This window comes from Saccopteryx leptura, chromosome 2 (assembly GCF_036850995.1).
Source record: "Saccopteryx leptura isolate mSacLep1 chromosome 2, mSacLep1_pri_phased_curated, whole genome shotgun sequence".
Taxonomy (NCBI): Eukaryota; Metazoa; Chordata; class Mammalia; order Chiroptera; family Emballonuridae; genus Saccopteryx; species Saccopteryx leptura.
Genome location: NC_089504.1, coordinates 236,884,088 through 236,906,954, shown reverse-complemented (window position 1 = coordinate 236,906,954; position 22,867 = coordinate 236,884,088). Strand labels below are relative to the sequence as shown.

Sequence of the window (22,867 nt, the reverse complement as noted above, 5' to 3'; positions counted from 1 at the left end):
GAGGATGCTGGCATTCTTCTCTGGCCCTCGGGATCTGCTAGAGAATTCCTTTCCTGTCCATGTGAGGCACAGCTCGTTCCCGCTGCTTGCAGCTCAAGATCACTCACTGGTGGTGGGCAAAGGTGGGCAGCTTTCAACCTCCCAGTTCACAGTGTGACCACCTGCTGGGACAAGCCACCCAGCTCGTTCACCTGGGGCTACTGTTACAGCAAACCAAGAAGGAAGAAAGACCAAGGGACTCTGGCCATTGCTGCAGAAGCAGTGGCAAATTCACTGTCATTATTAAGGTGTTTTGGAGGTCGAGGGACAAGGTGACAGTATGTGCTCATACATCTCCTTGGATTAGTTCTGCCTCTTCCCCTCTTCCCCTCCTCCACCCCCTCAACCCATACTGAGCTCTCTGTAGGGTGGTGTCCATATTCTTCCTGCCTGTATCCCCAGCACCCAGTCCAACCTGGAGCATGGGTAGGTCTCACATGCCTATTTGCTGGATGAATGGACGTGAGCCTTGACTCCCCAGCAGTCAGGCTTCCTGGGCCAGCTCCTGGCTGGGACACCGGCCAGCTGCCAGGTCCATCTGGCTGGCACCATCTGTGATGATGACAAAACCATCGGGCTGCACGGCAGACTTCATGCCGTCCCTCACCACCCTATGCAGGGTGATGATCCTTTCCTGGACAGGGTCCCTGGGTGGGGCATAAGCAGGTCAGGGAGTCAGTGGGGCCAATCCCTGTAGGGGAAGGATCTTGGGGCCTGATGTCTGGTACAGGTGCCCAGAGCAGGCAAAACTGTCAAGAGGACAAGGCATCATTGTCCCTGTTCCCTGTCTCTTTGCCCTAAACTTCAGGTTCCCCCTCTCCCCTTGGAGCCCCTTCTCCTGCATCCCACCTTGATTTGTACCCAAATAACTTCTAGCCCTCTTCACTGAATGGGACATCTGGCACAGAATGTCACAAAATAAGGCTTTTGATTTTTAGGTGGGCGTGTCTCACATAGGAGGCCACCAACGTATTTTGGGGACTTTGCAGTATCTTTTCCTTTGGCAGTACAAAGGAAGCCTTCTATGCACGAATTCCTCCTGGGTGCCCAGGCTTGGTGCCAGCTGTTATAAAAGGGCCCGTAAGGCTTCGAACACTTCTTTCTGGAATCCCTGGATTTTTTTTTTTTTTTTTGAATCCCTGGATTTTGACAGGCCAGTGTCCTACCCTGACCCTCAGGCACTCCCAGACCGGGGGTGGGGGGAAGTAAGCCCTCATAGATGAGGAAAGCCACGCAAGGCAAAGCTGGAGAAAAGGGCAGGTTTGAGATGGCTTTCCTGCTGGCTGTAAGGCTGGGTTTGTCAAACAGAATGAGACAGGGCCATGTGTCCTCAAGACTGATCCTCACAAAGGGACAGGAGCCGAGTGTGTCCAGACGGAGTTGCAGAACATTACTTCATACACTGATGAATTGTCTGGATTCTTTTCAACCGCACCTACCACTTTTTATCGATTACTGTGTAGAACATGCAATGTGGCCCTGGCTGGTTGGCTCAGTGGATAGAGCGTCAGCCCAGTATATGGACATTCTGGGTTTGATTTCTGGTCAGGGCACACAAGAGTAGCGACCATCTGCTTTTCTCCGCCTCCCTCTCCCTTTTTTCTCCTCCCTCTTCCCCTCCTGCAGCGACTGGCTCAACTGGTCTGAGTGTTGGCCCTAGGCATAAAGAAGGCTACGTTGGTTGGAGTGCATCAGCCTTAGGTGCTAAAAATAGCTCAGTTGATTCGAGCATTGATCCCAGACAGGGGTTGTTGAGTGGATCCCGGTCAGGGTACATGTAGGAGTCTGTCTCACTATCTTCCCTCCTCTCACTTAAAAACAACAAAACAGCCTGACCTGTAGTGGCGCAGTGGATAAAGCATCACCTGGAATGCTGAAGTTGCTGGCTCAAGGCCCTGTACTTGCCTGGGTCAAGGCATATGCAAGAAGCAACTATGAGTTGCTTCCTGCTCCTCTCCCGTCTTTCTCTCCTCTCTAAAACAAAAAAACAAAACAACAACAGAGAAACATGCAATGCAGAGTGATGGCTGCCTCTGGGAAGTGGGTAAGAGGAACAGGAGTCTGGATGGTGCAGAAGGGGACTTTAGTTTTATCAGAAACGTGTGACTTAAAATCAGAAGCAAATGTGACAAATTGTCACCTGCTATCACCTCTGGTTAGGCAGTGAGCAGTTAGACTCAGGTTCTGTTATGTGACTTTTTTTTTTTCTTTTGTATTTTTCTGAAGCTGGAAACGGGGAGGCATTCAGACAGACTCCCGCATGCGCCCGACCGGGATCCACCCGGCATGCCCACCAGGGGGCGATGCTCTGCCCATCCGGGGCGTTGCTCTGCCACGACCAGAGCCAGTCTAGCGCCTGGGGCAGAGGCCTCGGAGCCATCCCCAGCACCGGGGCCATCCTTTGCTCCAAGGGAGCCTCAGCTGCGGGAGGGAAAGAGACAGAGAGGAAGGAGAGGGGGAGGGGTGGAGAAGCAGGTGGGCGCCTCTCCTGTGTGCCCTGGCCAGGAATCGAACCCGGGACTTCCGCATGCCAGGCCGATGCTCTACCACTGAGCCAACCGACCAGGGCCTTGTTATGTGACTCTTTGTATCTTCTTTCCACTGCGGGAGCCCATGTGCTTAAGCCCCGGCCACCCCATCCTGAGCTACCCAGGGATGTGGTCAGAAAGCGCTCCTTCAGATAAAAAGCGGAACACAGCCATCGCGTGCTGAAGTACAAATTTAATAAAGCCTTTGACTACATTTTAATCCATAAGTTATCTGTGAAAACAAAAAAAACCCCAAAACTAATTAGAGCCATCAAGAGCCATTGCGGTGTCCCTGAACACCTACTATAAAAGTACAGATTTAGTGTTTTAGATAGTGCAATATTTCCAGCTGTTGAAGAGAAGGATTTAAATGAAATTACAAACTACCCCTCCTCGTCAAAACAAAGTTGATGTGGGTGCTCAGGAACCTCTCTCGGCCCAGTCCCACACAGGATAATCCTCAGGTGATCAAGACGGGACATTTTTTTGTGCACGCTAAGATTCTGTGGGCCATTCACTAAACACATGGAACCTGCTCAGTGCACACACAATGGGACTGAGCATTTAGAGAGGGGCAAATCCACAGACTCAGAGATAACTAACAAATCCTAATGATAAGTTCCTGTCTGTAAATTCTTTGCTGTCCTTCCATCAAAGGAAAGCCCACACTGTTCTCTAGCACAGGGTTCCAGCATAGCCAGACTCAGACGCGGACACCACAGAACGCTGGTACCTCACAGAAACGCTGCCGGAAGCCACGGAGACAGGTCCTGGTCACTTGGCCGCTGAAATGGAGGTTGTTGCTGAAAGGTGCTTTGCTGCTGGGAAGAGAGTGAGCAACAAGCCCGAAGCCGCTCCACGGAGCAGAGGGACCAGGCACTTCTGGCTTCCATTCTGGCTTCCGTCTCCATGGTGGGGAGACAGGAGGGGGTGATGAGTGGGCGAGAGTGGATGGTTGTCAACACAGACCACTAACGTGGCCTTTGCCTCGATTCCCTGGATCTGAGGTTCTCATGATAAAGGTGAAGAATGAGGACAGAAGAACACAATGGATTGAAAGAGAAAAAGTAGTAAAAAAATAAAACACAGATAACCAACCCAGAGGGCCGTGAGTCCGGAGCCCCGTGAGCTGTCAGTGCGCAGGGCCCCGGGTTCCCTGTGCTGAGGAAGGATGAGTGCGAGACCCTTGTCTCCTGGGACTTTACAATCAGTGCAGCAAAGCCGCGCCCAGACGGGACAGGTACCTTCGCGAGTGTTTGTTCCTTACTAGGTAACAAGTGGGCAGACAAGCAGGAGAGAGCTTCAGGTAACAGCCAGAGCCTTCTAGAACGGAGCTGCTCTTAGGACCAACAGGTTTTTTCTGGCAAACCCAGGATGCCCACATGAACGCACAGCCGGGAACAAGCCAGTGGAGGCTCCCTGGCAGTGCAGCCCGCTGAGGACTCGTGGTTTCCTGGTGGGCGCAGCGCCCCGAGCTTCCTGTGCTGGTGACCTCCCCAGCAGGCATCTGCTTCTCTGGGGGGCCGGGGACTCGGCTGGCTGGAGAGGCTGCTGTGGACGGCATGGAGGCAGAGGCTTTGTTGGGTGCATAGAGACTTGGCAAGGCCTTACCTGAGTAGTTTTCAGAACGGAAGGAGAGCGTCCCATGCGTACTAGGCTTCGTGCACTTGTCACGAATGCCACTCTGGAGCCTTGGAGCGCCTGGGTCTTGTTCATGCACATCTCACTCAGAAAGTTAAGGAAAGAGTCACAAAAAGACCAAACTCTCAAAAAGAGAAGCCCCTCTGCAATCACAGGCCTGGGCTTCAGGCCACTGCGATGTAGGAAGAAAGGACCAATGCTGGCGGACTCCAGAGGTTTATTTCCGATACCCTTTCCCCTTCAGTGTCACCCGGAGAATGCTGTGCAGAGTCGTCATGTGCGTCTAAAGTTCTTGAGGCCACAGGGGAGTGTCATGGCTATAGAGAGGGCCTGGGGGCCACTGTCCCCTGGCATGCTGGTCCCGCTGCTAGGGCAATGCAGCCTTCTGGTGCGGGAGGTCCCTGGCGGGCCAGGCGTCTGTGGGGCAGGCGGCGGGGTGGGGCTAGGACAGCTCGAAGCCCGTGTTCATGCTGACGGCGTAGCGCAGCTTCTCCCGGAGGACGCTCTTCTTGCTGTAGTTGGGCAGCTTGAGCAGGTTGAAGCAGGTGGAGGAGGTGGGCAGACGGCCACCTGGCTCCCGCTTGCGGATGGTGAAAAAGCCCCGGAGGACGCTGCCCAGGGTGTCGCCGGTGTCCTGCAAGCACACATCACAGCCTCGGGTTGGGAGCTGTCTGGTGTGGGAGCCTGGGCAGGTGCCAAAACGGGAGGTCAAGGAAGAGGACCCAACCAGCACCAGGGTGCCGAGCGGAGTGGGCGTGCGGCCCCGGTGTGGCTGGGCCTGAGTGTGCATCCCAGTGCCGACGTCAGGCCCCAAACTGAGAACAAGCCTCGGGGCGAGCACACCGAGGCAGCCCTGGCTCTGCGGGCCTGTACAGGGGTTCTATATTAAGCTCTAGGAACTGGGAACTCTGAATAACCGCTAATTATCAAGTAACCAATTTTCAAAGAGCCAGAACACTGTAAAAATCATGTAGGTCCCAAAACTTTTCCTCCTTGACCTTACCAGTGCTGTGGCCATGGCAGACTGTCACTTGGGGCAGCCTTCCTAAAGCAAGGGGGCTAGTGTCACCCAAGAGAGACTGGAGCCCAGACTGCAGCATCCTGAAAGGGGTGACGCTCAGGGACCACTAGGATGTCAGGAGTGGGGGGAGAGGCACTTTTAACAAGGGCTATTATTTGAGCACCAATCCCACAGAGCAGGAACACCCCTAAGGCATTCATTCATTCATTCATTCTTTCTTCACAGATGACAAAAGGAAGTCACTTGTCCAGACATGCAGATGGAGGAGTTGGCAGTCAGTCCTTGCTTGTTCAATTCCTAGGCTCCTAGGCCCATGATGGCGAACCTTTTTATAAAAACCGCCCACGCCCTGGCCGGTTGGCTCAGCGGTAGAGCGTCGGCCTAGCGTGCGGAGGACCCGGGTTCGATTCCCAGCCAGGGCACACAGGAGAAGCGCCCATTTGCTTCTCCACCCCTCTGCCGCGCTTTCCTCTGTCTCTCTCTTCCCCTCCCGCAGCCAAGGCTCCATTGGAGCAAAGATGGCCCGGGCACTGGGGATGGCTCTGTGGCCTCTGCCTCAGGCGCTAGAGTGGCTCTGGTCGCAACATGGCGACGCCCCGGAGGGGCAGAGCATCGCCCCCTGGTGGGCAGAGCATCGCCCCTGGTGGGCGTGCTGGGTGGATCCCGGTCGGGCGCATGCGGGAGTCTGTCTGACTGTCTCTCCCTGTTTCCAAGCTTCATAAAAAAATAAATAAATAAATAAAATAAAAATAAAAACCGCCCACTTTTGCAGTGCTAGTCAACCTGGAGGGACCAAAAGTGGGCGGTCCCTCCTTTTATAAAAAGGTTCGCCATCATGGCCTTAGGACTGGCTCCCAGGAGCCCAGCTGCCTGCCCTGTGGCGGGCACAGCAGACAACACTCCCCCCAGCAGCGGTACCTGGTCATCTGACACTTCGACACAGCGAATGGAGAAAGGAGGCTTGAGGTAGGCGAATCCCAAGAGTGGAGGCCGGGAGCAGCTGGTCACAAACTGCAACACAAGGCATGGGATCAGCAGACAGAGGGGCTCGTGCTCCCCCAGAAACGGGCCCTTGCTGTCTGCTGTGCTGTTTTATTTGCTCCGGTCTCAGTATCGTTAACTGCGTTCAGCTGGCAGGCTGAGTCACAGAAGGCACATTCAGCCCAAGAACTGGGACACATCTCACATGGCTCTTAAGGGCTCTCTCTGGGGCTAAAGCACATGAGATCCCCAGCAGCGGACACGACTAGTCATTTGTGGGTGTCTGGTGGAGAATGTGTGGCTGAAGAGTTAGGACCAATGCAAACGGCCAGCAGGGGAGTGGTCTCCAGCTGGACTGCCAGGAAGGCAGAGGAATCACTCTGTTGACAACTCTTTTCAGGGATGCCATGCAGCAAAGGCACTGAGAGGACAGCAACCAAGTGTGGCACGGGAGAAGGCTGTGCCAAGGGCTACGGCCCCAGGGCTGGGGGGCAGGGAGCCCTGATGCGGCCACACCGCTCTGCTTAGCTTCTTAGCCACGCAGGGAGGATGCAGAGGTGTGCTTGCCCAAGCCCCCACCTGCTAGTTTGCAGAGCAGTCTGTGCGTTTGGCTCCAGGGGGCCCTTCTCTAACAGACTAACCTGCTCTCAGCACGCTGACAAAAATCAGGCCTCAGAGCCAGCAAGATGGAAGGGCAGACCAGGGCCCCGGGCACACCAACTAGGACCTAAGGGCAGGCAGCCACACTTCCCTGCTACACTCTGGAATTCATTTCTAGATGGCAGCACCACTGTCATTTCTCACAATGTGCACAGGGAAGTCCTAAGAAACCATTTACTTCCTTTAGTTCAACAGTAGCCAAAACTGCTCTCCCTTCTCTGGGGGATGCAGGGAGCTGCTACTCACAACGAGCTTGCTTCAAAATTCTGTGGTGAGTTCACTGTGTAGGTCTTTCAATAAGCACTACTATTTAAACAGTTATAACTGGGTGTGAGATTCCTGAGGTCTTCTGAAGATGGTTTGTGTCATGCTTCAAAAATAGTTTTTTATAAAAATATTGACAAGACAGATTACTGTTCTAATGTGTTTTCTTCACCACCAGAACCATAGAACAGTTCCTATTTAGCAAGCACTGTGGAGGCTGCACACTGCCAAGTGCTCCGTGAACCCGACCTCATCTCATCATTCTGCAATGCTGTGTGGTTCGACCTGGATTAAGGAGGAGGAGACAGACCCGAAGAGCCTGTGCACATTCCCACTCATGCTGCCCAGCCAGGCTTGCAGCCAGCCGCTGCTGGGGAGGGCAGGAGGGAGGGCGCTCCCACTCTCCTGGGACAGGAGGAGGATCGGAGGCACGGGAAGCCCCCAGATGTCCTGCTGTCACTGCAGTTCAAGAAAGCAGTCACGTCCCCTCCCGAACAACAGTTCTGTGGCTCCCACCTGGCTCTGGGGACTGTCTGCAGCTGCAGCAAAGGGCAGACTCATGACAGGAACTGCAGGTTTGGTGACAGGCTCTCCAAAGACACCAGACACCTGCCCACAGAAGGGACCAGGACTGCATGGTGAGAGACACTGGCTTTCCTCTCTAGGAGAGGCAGGGACTATTTTTCCCACAAAAGGCACTGCTGGAAAAACTCATTCTCTTAAGAACCAACTTCTGGAAGTGTGTCTGCTTGCCCACCGAGTCCCTCTAGATCTGCGAGGATGACCAGTGTGTGTCTACATCTGTAGACTGAAGGGAGAACCTCCCTGACCTCTTCTTGGAAATACAAAACAAGGAGAAAGAAAACCCATTTCAACTGGTGATGATATTGTCCCTGAGGTCACATGGGACTACAAGAAACCCAAATGTCTAAAGGAAAATATTTCAAGAAACTTAAATTTATCCCCAAGAGTATGGCAAAATGTTCATGATGAAATAGCAAATAGAAGAGCAGATAGCAAAGTGATATGATTCCATTTCTATAAAAATAAACACATAAAACACAGCCATGTGTGTCATCTGGTGTCCTATGAAACACTTTGCTGGTGTCAGTAACAAAAACAACATGGTGGCACTGGGGGAACATTTTGAACGTTATTACTTTAAAGACACCATACAGGGGTCTGGGTTAATGTCAGCCATTCTGTTTGCAAAATATACATTAATACTCGTCTACTTAATTGTATGCATTTTATTGGGACATCATATGTATGGTATTGCCTGTTCATACTCTTGAGAAAAAGGGTACACAGAGGTGGTCCCTGATGAGCAGACATGGAGACTGTTTAAAGCCTACACTGTAGGAACACAGACTGTTTAAGAGCTTGTCTCTATTTTCTTGAGATAAAGTGATAAACACTGTTTACTTCTATAATGACAGGAAAGCGAGAAAAAGGTTTGGCAAGGCCAGCACCAGCGAAGGGCAGATGCAGGCCTGTCCCTGCACAGCGTCCGCAGCAGGCTCACTGGCTCACTGGCCTCAGCCTCAGCCACCTCGCGGCCCTCTCTGGTTACTACCTGACCCACCACCTAGGTCTGCCCTCGGGAAGGACATGCTGATAAGATGAGGTCCTCTTGGTAACTTAATTTTTTTCAGTATGAATTATTAATCAGCTTCTAGATTTATGAGAATATCCATGTATGCACGAATGCGTGACTAGGTCACATGTACAATACCTTCAGAAACATGGCTCTCTCGTTGGGGGTGAAGTCAGAGGCCAGAATATCCCAGAGCCAGATAATGACCCTGTGACTTCCATGGAAACCACCATAGTACACTGTGTGCTTCCTGAAAAGAATCCAGACAACGGGCTCAGCCACAGACACAGATAAGCACGAGATTCAGACAAGTGGCACTACTAACTAGTAAGTTCTCTTAAAGCCAGGAGTTCATGCCTTAATAACCCAATGTCCCTGGAAGCTGAATAGGCGGAGGTTTCATGAGCTAGCCCTGCTGTTCCCAAGCACGAGCCAACAGGAGATCCTGCAATACTGTTTCCTAGAATTTCAGAGCCCAGCAGTCCTCAAGATCTGCTTCCACCTCACTCTCCAGGCAGACAAGTGGTTGAGCTTTTATCCCACAGCAATTCACCCATGGCCAGGGAGCATCTTTGGCGATGGGCTCCTGAAATAACTCCGAGAGGAACCCAGCAAGCGAGCAGCTAGCTTTCTAGGAGGCCCAAGTCTTTCACCCTCACCCTCTCACTCACTCCTTACTTTAAATCTTCCAGATCAATCTCAGCATTGTCACCGGAGATGAGGCGCTGAAGCTCAGGGGTTGAGAACATCCGGATCCACTCGGGTTTGATGATAGAACGGAATCCACTAATGAGGGCAGCTGTCTGGTTTTTGATTTGAGTGTGCATTCGAAAATGTGCCATCAGATGGATGTAGCTAATTCTGTTGCCAACAAAAGAAAACAATGGAAATTAACAGGACAGGGCAGGCTGTTCCCAGTGGGCTGGAAGATGAGTTGTCACTGATGGACCATTTTACAAAAACACAAATAGTACCAGAACATTTCACCAGAACAACGGAGATGATGATAGCTCTCCTGAACAGTAAGTACACTGTGCGCCACTGTGAATGCATTAAATGTTCAAGGACATGCCCTCATTTACTCCGCCAAAAAAACACTTGGGTCATATACATCAGGATAACACCTACCCAACGTGTCAGGAATCAAAGCAAGACATTCTCCAGGTGAGGAGAGAACCCTTCTTGGTACAAAGGATATTTTTCAGACTTGTATTCATCCTTTTGTAAACAAACCAATTAAAATATAATTCAGTCCTACAATAAGCTTTAAAGCAGAGAAAAACAGTTTTGTGTTGAAACTTCAATCAGAACCTCACTAATGTGGACCAAGAGTCTAGACCAGGGGTCTCAAACTCGCGGCCCGCCGAACAATTTTGTGCGGCCCACAGACTAATCCACGAAGTTCAAAATATTTTGGATAAAATTAAGTAAGCCTAGGGGCCTACTTGTATTTTTCATTCCTCTAGCATCCTAGCTAGATATTAGCTTAGTTAACAGCAGTTGTGATGCGAACTACAGTTTCTGGTTGTTTTGTGACACTGAGTAAACTGCATGTACGATTGTGCTTGTTGTACTGATTTTTTTTTGTTTTCAACTGCAGTGAGAAAAGTGTTGCATAACAGTTGCCTTTTGTAGACCTAGTGCGGCCCGCCCAACGGCTGTGATCTTGCCCTGTGGCCCACATGCTGAGTTGAGTTTGAGACCCCTGGTATAGACCATGAAAAGGTAAACCTGCAGAAAGTTCTAATCAAACGCTGTTGGCTTAGGTTTAGTTTCAACTAGGAAGTCAGAGCACTAACAATGGCTCCAAGCAGACTGTGTTCTGGGTCTGTTTTTTTTTTTATTGATTGATTTTTAGAGAGAGAGGAGTGAGAGAGAAAGAGAGAAGGGGGAGGAGCAAGAAGCATCAACTCCCGTATGTGCCTTGACCAGGCAAGCCCAAGGTTTTGAACCGGCAACCTCAGTGTTTCAGGTCGACGCTTTATCCCACTGCACCACCACAGGTCAGGCTTCTGGGTCTGTTTTTATGAACACAATGATCACATCTACAACTCTGTAGTATACTTCAATGTTTTGTTTTTTGTTTTTTTGTATTTTTTTTTTCTGAAGTTGGAAACAGGGAGGCAGTCAGACAGACTCCCGCATGTGCCTGACCGGGATCCACCCGCATGCCCACCAGGGGGCGATGCTCTGCCCATCTGGGGCGTTGCTCTGTTGCAACCAGAGCCATTCTAGCGCCCGAGGCAGAGGCCATGGAGCCATCCTCAGCGCCTGGGCCAACTTTGCTCCAATGGAGACTTGGTTGCGGGAGGGGAAGAGAGAGATGGAAAGGAAGGAGAAGGGGAGGGGTGGAGAAACAGATGGGCGCTTCTCCTGTGTGCCCTGGCCAGGAATTGAACTCGGGACTCCTGCACACCAGGCCGACACTCTACCACTGAGCCAACTGGCCAGGGCTTGTTTTGGTTTTTTTATAAATAAAGTTTTATTAATTTTAATGGGGTGACATCAATAAATCAAGGTACATATATTCAAAGAAAACATGTCCAGGTTATCTTGTCATTCAATTATGTTGCATACCCATCGCCCAAAGTCAGATTGTCCTCCGTCACCTTCTATCTAGTTTTCTTTGTGCCCTTCCCCCTCCCCCTCTACTTCAATGTTTTTGAACAGTTAAAATCATTCCAACAGTTTTGCTAGCACTGCTGATTTCGTAGCAAATCATTTACTCAGAGATAAAAGAACCTGAACCCAGAATTCCGAATCAGTACAGCTCAAATAGATCCGTTTTACTCCACGGCACTCAGATCTAAGTTACTGACCTGGAGAATATCTCTATTTAAAAAAATTATCCAGCAGCAAATGTGCACATTAATATACTTCAATACAACCTTTTCTATTATTTATTATCTGTGACTCTATCTGATACTCTTTGAAGCCACATACTAACACTGTTCCATTTTGCCAAAAGAAAGAGAGGGACTTACCCAGTTAACAACTAGGAAATGCAAGATCAAAGATCACCCTGAAGGAGGGAGAACTGGCATTGCCAGGCCTCTAAGGGTAGTTTACAGAACTGAATGTCCTCGCTCTTACACTGCGGTTTTACGCTGAGAACACGTAAGGGTTTGTGAAATAGTTTCCTACATAGGTTTCCGGGCAGTGCAGGCATCTCACTCAACAAAGGTGTGCTGATCCACTTCCTCTGGCTGTCATACAAGCAACTCCTACCATCACCCCGTGCCTTCATGTCTGGCAAAAAGAATGCCAATCTCAGGGTGGCTGGCTGTGACGTGTCAGGTTTGATGATGGTAACAATCACTGCTCTCCTTTATTAAGGCCCCTTCTTTGAGCCTGATACCCTGGAAGGTACTGTTCATGTGTCACCTCACATGAAGCCCTCTGAGGGGAAGGTTAGAGGGCACGTGGTGGGCAGTACCAGGATCCACTTGTTCTGATGCCTCCAGGCAGATCCTCCCAGCCAGGCTCTCTGTTCTTTCTTAGTTGTCAAACCAACACCTTGGGGTCAAGGGTCAAACTGCTGTATTTTAATCCTGTTGAGAACTAGGTCTGTTCTTCTGACTTCAGACAGTCCAAATACAAGCTCCCACGTAAGCAGACTGACCAAACCAACCAACCCGAGAGAGAAGTGATGCTCAGGAACACCGGGCCAAACGACTCACCAGGTGGGGCTGAGCTCACACTCATCACTGAAGAGAGTGACGCTCAGGTTACAGTTCAGATGCTCAGCTGAGCCTGGTGGTAGGGGAAGATCGACAGATTGATAAAGGGGCCAATATCGACTCCTCGTGCTGGGTTCTGCTGTTTTAATTAGGTAGGAACAGGGCCGGGTGGAGACAGTGCATTGAAGGATTTTGCTTCTAGGGACCAAAGAGGTTGACGCTTATAGATTCCTAAAAGCCTGTTATCTGTGACAACAGCTGCCAGGCCTCCGAGTCTCCCCATGTCTAAGGACCTGTCTGCTGCATTTGAATTCGTCACTATGTGATCCCCAAAACAGTGTGCTATACAACTGCCACACACTATTATTCCAACGTGATCTGCCCCCGAGGTGTCTTTCTGCCTCGGAGCCCTCTGGGTTGAGGACTGCATGCCCGAACGGCTCAGAACCCATCTGTCTGCATCTAGAGCCGTCATTCAATTCCTCCAGACACTGTGGCCTGGGCGCCTCTGACCTTAGAAGTGCTACTGCAAAAAATAAATTGTCAATTCTTATTTTGCAAATCGAATTTAATACGATTTTGGCCTATGAACTGTAACCAGTAAATTCCATTATGATATTTATGGCCTCTTTCTACTTCAATCTATCTTAATAAATTCTCAAAGTAAGCCCAGGGAGCCGGAATGAAGTCTTTTCAAGTGGTGACCTTAAAAATCGAATTGCTATACTCACTTATTTTCATTTGTAACAGGAATGGTCTTCCCTCCAGGAATCAGTTCATGGCAAACAAGCTGGGGAGAAGATGGGGAACAATTACTCGCGAGAATTCTAATGGGGGAATAAAGCTCCTGGAGATGAGAGGGTCCGATACCAACATCCACAATGACAGAATTAAGATGAGACACGTTTGTGATTCATTATTTTCACAAAAAGCCTGGGCTTAAACATCGACAAGCAGCCCTGGCATGGTCAATATGGAGGGTTTCCTCTCATTGGGTCCTTGTTCAAATATCTGTATGAGGCTTTGAACGCGTTAGCATTTAAGCACAGCAGGATGATTAAATCAATGCTGGTGCACTCACACCCTGGAACATTGTGCAGCTGTTAAAAAATATGATAAAAATGTATATTTTTGAAAAGGTGTGTGCATGGGGGAAGCACGCATGGCATGGTTTCATTTCTGCAAACAGAATTACGTGCGTGCCCAGGGAGGAACACCTAGGAGGACATGCACGTGTTCTCAGCGGCACTCTCCAGGCCTGGCATGGTGCGTGGTTTCCATTTTCATCTTTATGCTCATGTTAGAGTTGATATTTGGTTAGGAGTCTGCATTATTTTTAAAGTCAGGAGAGAAAATTAAGAATGTCATGAGAAAGTCTCAAAATCTGATTTAAAGATCTGGAAATGCTATACTCAACTAGTTGCCTCAACTTCAGTAACTTCTGTGGGTTACCTATAAAAATCAAAGAATGGGCCCTGGCCAGTTGGCTCAGCGGTAGAGCGTCGGCCTGGCGTGTGGGGGACCTGGGTTCGATTCCCGGCCAGGGCACATAGGAGAAGCGCCCATTTGCTTCTCCACCCCCCCCTTCCTCTCTGTCTCTCTCTTCCCCTCCCGCAGCCAAGGCTCCATTGGAGCAAAGATGGCCTGGGCGCTGGGGATGGCTCCTTGGCCTCTGCCCCAGGCGCTGGAGTGGCTCTGGTTGCGGCAGAGCGACGCCCCGGAGGGACAGAGCATCGCCCCTGGTGGGCGTGCCAGTCGGGCGCATGCGGGAGTCTGTCTGACTGTCTCTCCCCGTTTCCAGCTTCGGAAAAAAAAAAAAAAATCAAAGAATGCATCCTTCTAAAGCTAACTTTAATAGAGATATTATTAATATAACTCTGAAGATGTAGAAAGTTTGGAAAACAGTGACCTCTAGAGCAACTGCTGTGTAAAGCTTAGGGCACACCAGAGGATTTTAAAACTACAAGGGCCCTCACGAGTCGCTCAGCATGGTGTTTCCCACAGAGGGTTCCAGGGAACACGCTGTCCGTGAGCTATGATCTGAGAAGGCTTCTGTGAGATGGCATCTCCCTCTCTGAAAGGAGTCCCATGACCAAGAGGGCTGGGAAAGCTGAGGCTAACATACCCACACTAGGTCTCGTTCTCACAGGCCTCTCGGAGCCCTTCTGTGCCAGCACGCTTGGTGCTCTCAGGGGGCGGGGGCATGCAGGCATTTACAGAGCATCTGCTGACAATGGTTCACATTTGGCAAATGGTGCTTTTTGAGATAAGAAAATTGTGGCTTAGAGAGACCTCTCCGAGGCAACACAGGCTGGGCTCCACAAGCCAGCCCTGCACTGTTGAGCTCAGGGCGTGGTATCTCCAGAGTGGCCCTCTGACCACGTGCACACAAAGGCTCGTCAGTGTCCACTGGGACACAACCGGAAAGGACGGAGGGCACTTCCAAGAAAAGCCGAAAGGAAAAACTCGGGGAGGAAACAACGCTGCCGCCACGATTCCCAGGGTCCTTCTCTCTGCTCTTCGAGATGAGTTGGAACAGGGTAGCATTCTGTTAGCGGCATGCCTCCTCAGTGCTGTACCCTCCCTTTCTAAGTCACACTCCTCGTGTGTGACGGTTAATCCTCACCATGGTAACAAAAATCTACAGACAGGGAGGTACAGCTTTCATCAGGAATGACCCAGAGTGCAATATCAGCACAGCAGGGGACCTCGGCAGAGTGGGGGCCGAGCAGACAAAGGTCAGGTCAACTGGGAACAGAAGGAGAAATGCCTTCCTTCCGGCCAGGTGGGTCGAGGGGGGTGGACACGGGAGCCAGGGGGCAGAGGCCAGACAGACAGATCGCCATCCGTGGACCTCATAGGGAAGCAGCAACAGCAGGGCGGGCCTCAGGAAGCCAAGAGGGAGAAGATGAGTTCAGCCAGAGGCCGGCCTACCTGACCCATGACGTCCTCATCATACGACAGCGTGAGGCCCAAGTCAGCAATGTCCCCATCGTAGCGCTAATAAAACAGAGAAGGAGAAAGTGTTGGGACCAAGGAGAACTATGTCCTTGAAAAACTGAACACTCCTGCCTACAATGTCTGCTTGAGCAGTAACTGCTGCGGCTGCTGTACAGCTTGAAGCAAAGCAAAAGGTCCCTCATCACTTTGAGGAAGGAGGCCATGAGCATCAGTCCCAAGAGGTGTCTCCAGGGGGCACGTGGGGGCCTGCGGTGATGGCACAGAGGGCGTCTCCACCATGGCAGGAACCCTCCTGCTGGCACACCACACCCTGCAGGGCCTCACATCTCTGCCTTCACGTTAGTGCTCAGCTAAGCCCTCCCACCTTTCCACACTGACCTTAATGGAAGTGAGGTTTTTATAGAACTCAGAGTCCAGGGAAGGCAGTTCGTCCACAGAGCTATAGAAGATACTGTGGTGGTGCCCAAGCAGCTGGCTCAGGAAGAAGGATGCAAAGGGCACGTCCACCACAATTCCCTGGGAGAGAGGAAAGACAGAAGCTTGCCATCGCCGTATGTCTAGGATTCCGTCTCAATAATCTCATCGGGGCAGATCAGGCTGCAGACGGTGCCAACAGCACCTCTAAGCACTTCCTCGACTTTCAATCTGGACAAAACCTCCCATCACTTAACACAACTGAGTACCTCTCGGGGACATGACAGCAGTGGTTAAGGGCATAGGCTTTGGAGCTACACAGCTCAGGGATCAAATCCCAGCCCTGCTGCTGCCGGGCCACAAGGCCTCGGTTTTTACACCTGCAGATGGGTAACAGCACAATCTGTCAGCAATAATTATAGAAGTAGGAAGTAGGGGAGCACAGAGGACAAGCTCTCCCCCGGGAGGCAGAGTGGGGTAAACTTATAGGAGGAAGAAACATGTAAGCCAGACCTAAAGAAGCACAAAGCCTTTATATGAGGCCCCCAGGCATGCTCTGGGAACAGAACACAAATCTATCACAGCACAGTGAGAGGGACAGAGAGTGAGTGCAAGGCCAGGGAGGCAGGCAGGGCCAGGTGAGAGGGCTTCGCAAGCCCCTTGGGGCCTGGATTCTATCCTGAGGGCAGCAGGGCGTGCTGGCAGGGCTCTAAGCGGGAAGTGCCACATTTGTCTACTGCCAGGGAGAACTGCCTACAGTGTGCACCAGGGCAGCGGCTGAAAGGGTGGAGAGAGGTGTGTGGACCGGACAGATTTAGATGGAGAGTCAACAAAACTCAGTGATGGCCCATCACAGAGGATCAGGAGGGTTACGTGAGTTAACAGGTGCTGCTCCTCACATAGGGCCCAGTATGTCCTAGTTTTTTTCTTTCATTGGTACTATTCTCATCGTTGTTGGAGAGGGAGACAGAGATGGGAACCAGGAAATATGGGAGGATATTTACAACAGCTGGGAAATCACGCTTCCCGGCCAGCCTAGACTCTTCTGGGTCTCGCCACAGCTACACATTTAAAGGAGAATCATGGCATATGCCCAAGTAGGTCCTCATGGGTTTTTCTTTTTAATGGGAATCAATTGAGAAATTGTTTCCATTTTGAGAACATGAAAACAAACATTGCGAATGAGCCCAGGCTCCCCAACTAGTCCACAGCAGAAGGAGGACTCAGATGGGGCACCTGACTTCATCAAGGCCAGGGACTGAGGCTGTGGACAGCAGCTGTTTACACAGAGAGGATGATGGATTACGTGAGAGTCAAGGATGTTTGTCCCACACGGCCTCCTTCCCTCCTGGCCCAGCGTCTGGCTCCTCGCCTTTGGAAGGCATCCTGGTTTCTCTGGGCTCCCGACAGCATGTGAGCTGAGTGGTGCTCAGGTGGCTCGCTTCCTCGCCGCCTGGCCAAGCAGCTCAGCAGCGGCTGAGCCCCAGACAGGCCCCCTGCTGCTTTGGAGCCCAATGTGAAGGCCACGAAGACTGGCCACTGACCAGCTCATGCTGCAGGGCTCTGACAGTGCGGGGTCACGTGCTGCCTGGAGGGAGTTCTGCCAGCCCCGTTCTCAGGGGACAGGGACTCGGCCTCACCAGGGCCTGCACAAGTCCACACCGCCCTGACCCCATGGCACTAAGAGGAAGTTCGTACACCCTTCCTCTTAATAACAGCCAAAATGGCAGCTCTACTTACCCATGACCAAGTAACAGGCAACACAGCTGTTTTACCTGTACCACCTCCTTTACCATCTACAGCAACCCAATAACATAGCCTGTGTTAGTCCCACTTCACTGAAGAGAACAGTGAGAACAGCGACCTGATGGAGAAAAGCGACTCACACGTGCAGTCACATGATTAGCCAGGAAGGCCCGTCTCCACCAGCTGCTATGGGCCACGTCCTACCTTCATGTTCTAGTATATAGGCATCTCCCAGGAACCGCTGGCTCCCTTTGAAGCACTCACTCAAATAACAAAAGGTTTTTTTAATTGTTAACAACCATCAAACTCCATAAAATGCTGCTTGCCTACAACTGGGACCAAGCCTCCATGTGGAGACCTGGCTCTGACGTACCACCCCTCATCCCTTACCCCTCACCCCTCTGCGACACAGAAGGCTGGTTTAGGACTCAGGCTACCTGGGTTCAAATCTGGATCCTACCACTTAACTGTCAATGAGACTGCGTAAGAGACTCCTTGCAGCCCCAGTTCTCATCCCTGCATGAATAGGACAGCTGCGGCCAGGCCACAGGACTGCAGATGATTAAATGGGAGAACACATGGAAGCACCAAGCGTTTGTGGACAGTCATCTTGGTTCCTGTCCTCTTTCCTTGCCTTTACCCTAACGACAAGTAGTTCGCACGGCTAGGCCCAATCACACAAATGCACACAAAGCCCATGGTATGTCTTACATGCTATTTTCCTTTCTGGTTCAATGCTCCTTAACAGCCTACCTCATACACAGCCTTCCCCAGCATCTTGCCCACGAACTCAAAGAGCTGCAGGTAATTCTCATGAATGTAAGATGTGGGTGAAGGGTAGAGTCTCTCATCCCCACTGGTTGTCTGCAAAGAAAAGAGACAGATAGAGGCAGGGAGGTTAAAAGCCTTGTAACGAGCAAGCCCAGCCCTTCACAACTCGTTTGTCACCTTGAATTTGGCTGCTGTCAACCCTGCTCTCGCTCCCCTTAAGTACCTTGAACAGGTTGAGTGCCGGGTCAAATACTCTCTTGATGATCTCTTCCAAGAACTCCTTGAAAACCCCGTCTTGATCAATCCCTGCCTCGTCCACCCCGAGGTCGTTGACGAACTTCACTCGGATCACGCCCTTCATGGCGTGCTGGGAGAGCTGCCGAAGCTGCTCGTAGCCGTCCTGCCGAGGGCAGAAGGGAGCCCATTAGGAACCCAAGGCCTGCTGCATAATCAGGGCTCCCTCCTCTGGCTCCTTCTCCCCGTGCGAGGCCTCCCAGTATCATAAACGTGCAAACAGGACGCACGGGTGCATGAGAAGAGCAGTCCTCACTCAATGTTAAATGGGAGCCTGTTAAATGGAAAATGCATTTTGGGGGATGTGACTTTACCACTCTTGGGCAAGGGGACACTGCCCTCGAGAGGGGCAGAGCAGCGAGACAGGAAGTCAGACAAGATGAGTCATGATAAGCCATCAGACAAGGGATGAAAGAAACCTGGCAAGATTTCCCCCACTCTTTTTTTTTTTTTTTCATTTTTCTGAAGCTGGAAACAGGGAGAGACAGTCAGACAGACTCCCGCATGTGCCCGACCGGGATCCACCCAGCACGCCCACCATGGGGCGACGCTCTGCCCACCAGGGGGCGATGCTCTGCCCCTCTGGGGCGTCGCCATGTTGCAACCAGAGCCACTCTAGCGCCTGAGGCAGAGGCCACAGAGCCATCCCCAGCACCCGGGCCATCTTTGCTCCAATGGAGCCTCGGCTGCGGGAGGGGAAGAGAGAGACAGAGAAGAAAGCGCGGCGGAGGGGTGGAGAAGCAAATGGGCGCTTCTCCTGTGTGCCCTGGCCGGGAATCGAACCCGGGTCCTCCGCACGCTAGGCCGACGCTCTACCACTGAGCCAACCAGCCAGGGCCTCCCCCACTCTTTTTTAATGCTAGAAGTATCTTTTAGCTCAGGGGGTCCCCAAACTTTTTACACAGGGGGCCAGTTCACTGTCCCTCAGACCATTGGAGGGCCGGACTATAAAAGAACAAATCCCTATGCACACTGCACATATCTTATTTTAAAGTAAAAAAACCAAAATGGGAACAAATACAATATTTAAAATAAAGAACAAGTAAATTTAAATTTAAAAAATGACCAGTATTTCAATGGGAACTATGGGCCTGCTTTTGGCTAATGAGATGGTCAATGTGCTCCTCTCACTGACCACCAATGAAAGAGGTGCCCCTTCCGGAGGTGTGGCGGGGGCCGGATAAATGGCCTCAGGGGGCCGCATGCGGCCCGCGGGCCGTAGTTTGGGGACCCCTGTTTTAGCTCATGGTAAAAATAAGTAAATCAATGTAAAATAAAAATACCCTCCCCTCTCAACTCCTGGTACTTAACCCCTAGATCATGAAAAGCCTTGTGAGTCACACTGAAGAATTTAAATTATATCCTCTGAGGGCAACGGGGAGTCACAGAAGAGTTTATGCAAGGAGCAACATGGCTGGCTCTCTGTCTTGGAATGATCTGTCTGCTGGCAGCAGAACAGATGGTGGCAGGAGAGAAGGCAGAGCGTAGGGAGACGGGGTGCTGGGCATGGATGAGGGCAGGAGCTGGGGGGCCTCCGTATGCCTCTGGCTGATGTCCAGCTTTCTCGAGGCACCCAGCCAGTCAGCACATCTCCCTGTCCAGACCCCTCAGACATAACTCCAGAGTTCTGCTACATCGTCATGCTTAATTTGTCTCTGGATTATAATCTCTTGGGGTCTCCCTGGCTCCTGATTTGGCCATCTGACACGCACTTCCGGCATGCGGATGGCAAGCAAGCTGCTGAGCTTTCACTTCAGCGATTATGAGCACAGCTGTACAAGACAGGACGCAGGGAGGCGCTCTTCGGCCCAGCAGCGGCCATCACCAGGGTGAAATCTATGTCTGCAGATACTGTCCCAACCGCAGCGCTGCCAGATGTTCTGCTGACATTAGAGACGCCATCTCCACAGCTTCCATCCACTCATCTGCCCTTCTGGTCCCTTGTCACAAAGTGAACAAGGCCAGTCTGGCGAGACCTGTTTTGGGGAACCCTTGCTGGCTTCCTGCCGATCACATTTCCTATGTGCTCACCTAGGGATCCAAAAGACTGTCCTATAGTAGCCCCCAATTCTATTCAGAGCCAGGCTCCAAAGTCAATGAGCACAGAAAAAAAGTGATCCCTGAAGTCCCCTAAGTCACCTGAAGGAACAGGAACACGATTTTGAGTGCACAATCCTGAAAAGTACTTTCACGTATACAAAGTTTGGGAACCATTATGTTGGATGAAAAGCAGAGAAAAATAGGAAGTCGCCATGCAGCTGCTGCAGCATTTAAACCATTTAGTCTAAATTTAAGATAATTATTTTGGCACTGAATTGGGGACCAGTGGAGAATACAAACGTGTCCCCGTTTGCCTGCAGATTGCCTCCATTCTGCTTTAAAACGGTGCCTCCTTGACCTTGGTGCACATTAGCAGGTGTTTGGGCAACACAGAGTCAATGAGAAGGTGTACGTGAAAGCACTTGGCACACAGATGAACACACAGCAGGTGGCCAAGGAGCATTTGCTGGACGCAAATTTCCGTTTGGCTTGATCAGGCCCATGTTGGCCTCCTCTTTGAAAAGTTGAAGAGAGGGATTTGCCACCTGCCTTCTCTGATGTATTTCCTGTTGCACCTACTGCACAGTGGGCACTGATGGCATTAGGTGAAGACTAGAACTTTCCCCTTGGGCAGGTGAGCAGGGGCAGGGCATCCTCTTCTCTACTGCCCCTCAATGAGCAGACGCAGACCCCTGACCTGGGGATGGGAGACCTGGCTTTGTTCTTCAACCCCTTCAAGGCCTGATACCCAAGTGCCTCTACCAAGAATCAAAATTGCTCTGGCCTCAGTTTGACCACTGACGGGGTGAGGGGAAAGGGCTGGGCAAGAGTATGTCTAAGGTTCCTCCTAGTTCTGAAATGCGCCAAGTTCCAGCTCCAGTTCACCCTCTGTGAGGGGATGCTTGCCCGCAGAACTAACACCTGGGCCTCATGCTGAAGCACAGCTTTCAATACAAACCACAGAAAAGGAAAGAAAAAAAGCTTTGGACATCAGGAGTCTATTATCAGCTTTTGATGCCCCCTTGTGTCCAAATCAAGCAAAGGCTCTTATGGTCCAATAATCAAACCACCAGATCACAAGACAGCAAACTGAATAAACGACCCTCTCACCCACCTGATTCAACAGCAACACCAGGAATCAATTTCACGACAAGATATTTCCAATGGTACATAACGAGGGAAACAGACGTTGCCTACAACCTAAGACAGACATCTCTCCTTTGACATCCCTGAGAGTTGTGTTTTAAGAAGTAAATCAGTTAACCGGGATGTCAAGTGACGTTTCCATTAACAATGACACATAAGGGAGTTAGGATACTGGCACTTTCAGGAGACATCAGACACTTGACTGCCTCAGACTTCCCGTGGGTGCTGGTCACATTGGGGTGGGGTGTGACAGGTGGTGGGACTGGGAACATTAAGAACTAAGGGAGGTGCACCTGAAGCAAACGCTGGAGAAGTGAGTTCCTACAACACAACCAGACTTTTTCGAGTCAAAGTAGAGGCTGCAAGTCGGCTGGATGTGGTTGGAAGACAGGTGTTATCTGACCTTTCAGGTACTTTATAAAATTTCATTAGTTCCCAACATAAAAGATCTGGGGATTTCATACAAACCCTCAATTCTGGCCTTCTTTTTTTTGTGTGTGTATTTTTCTGAAGCTGGAAACGGGGAGAGACAGTCAGACAGACTCCCGCATGCGCCCGACCGGGATCCACCCGGCACGTCCACAAGGGGGCGACGCTCTGCCCACCCGGGGCGATGCTCTGCCCCTCTGGGGCGTAGCTCTGCCGCGACCAGAGCCACTCTAGTGCCTGGGGCAGAGGCCAAGGAGCCATCCCCAGCACCCGGGCCATCTTTGCTCCAATGGAGTCTTGCTGCGGGAGGGGAGGAGAGAGACAGAGAGGAAGGAGAGGGGGAGGGGTGGAGAGGCAAATGGGCGCCTTTCCTGTGTGCCCTGGCCGGGAATCGAACCTGGGACTTCTACATGCCAGGCCGACGCTCTACCACTGAGCCAACTGGCCAGGGCCTTCTGGCCTTCTCTTAAAAAACAAAAGTGTCATGGAGCCCAAATCTCCAATAGTCAGGTGGAGCTGAGTGCTCTGCGGGACATGTGTTTTCCCTTGCCTGCTCTCTACTGCTCCCCAGCTCCGAGGCTGGACATCGGTTGTCATTGTTCAGTTCACTCATGGGCTGTTTCTTAGGTAGCACTGCCGAGACCAAGGGCTTTGT

At 51.2% G+C, this 22,867-nt stretch overlaps 1 protein-coding gene and 1 non-coding gene across 4 annotated transcripts in view; both read right to left on the bottom strand.

Moving 5' to 3' along the window:
* Nucleotides 1-2,740: 2,740 nt before the first annotated feature.
* The window catches only part of UBE3B (ubiquitin protein ligase E3B), a 53,762-nt gene continuing 33,635 nt past the window's right edge, over nt 2,741-22,867 (bottom strand). For all 3 annotated transcript variants that reach the window (XM_066370704.1, XM_066370705.1, XM_066370706.1), the window contains 9 exons: nt 18,527-18,703; nt 18,286-18,396; nt 15,751-15,888; nt 15,346-15,411; nt 13,143-13,201; nt 9,410-9,592; nt 8,870-8,981; nt 6,148-6,240; nt 2,741-4,842 (listed from right to left, as the gene is read on the bottom strand). In XM_066370704.1, the coding sequence (XP_066226801.1) occupies nt 4,651-4,842; nt 6,148-6,240; nt 8,870-8,981; nt 9,410-9,592; nt 13,143-13,201; nt 15,346-15,411; nt 15,751-15,888; nt 18,286-18,396; nt 18,527-18,703 (1,131 nt within the window). In that variant the 3' untranslated portion in view covers nt 2,741-4,650. The remainder of the gene's footprint in view (nt 4,843-6,147; nt 6,241-8,869; nt 8,982-9,409; nt 9,593-13,142; nt 13,202-15,345; nt 15,412-15,750; nt 15,889-18,285; nt 18,397-18,526; nt 18,704-22,867) is intronic.
* On the bottom strand, nt 19,360-19,435 carry TRNAA-AGC (transfer RNA alanine (anticodon AGC)). The gene has a single exon. It is a non-coding gene; the product is annotated as a tRNA-Ala (tRNA).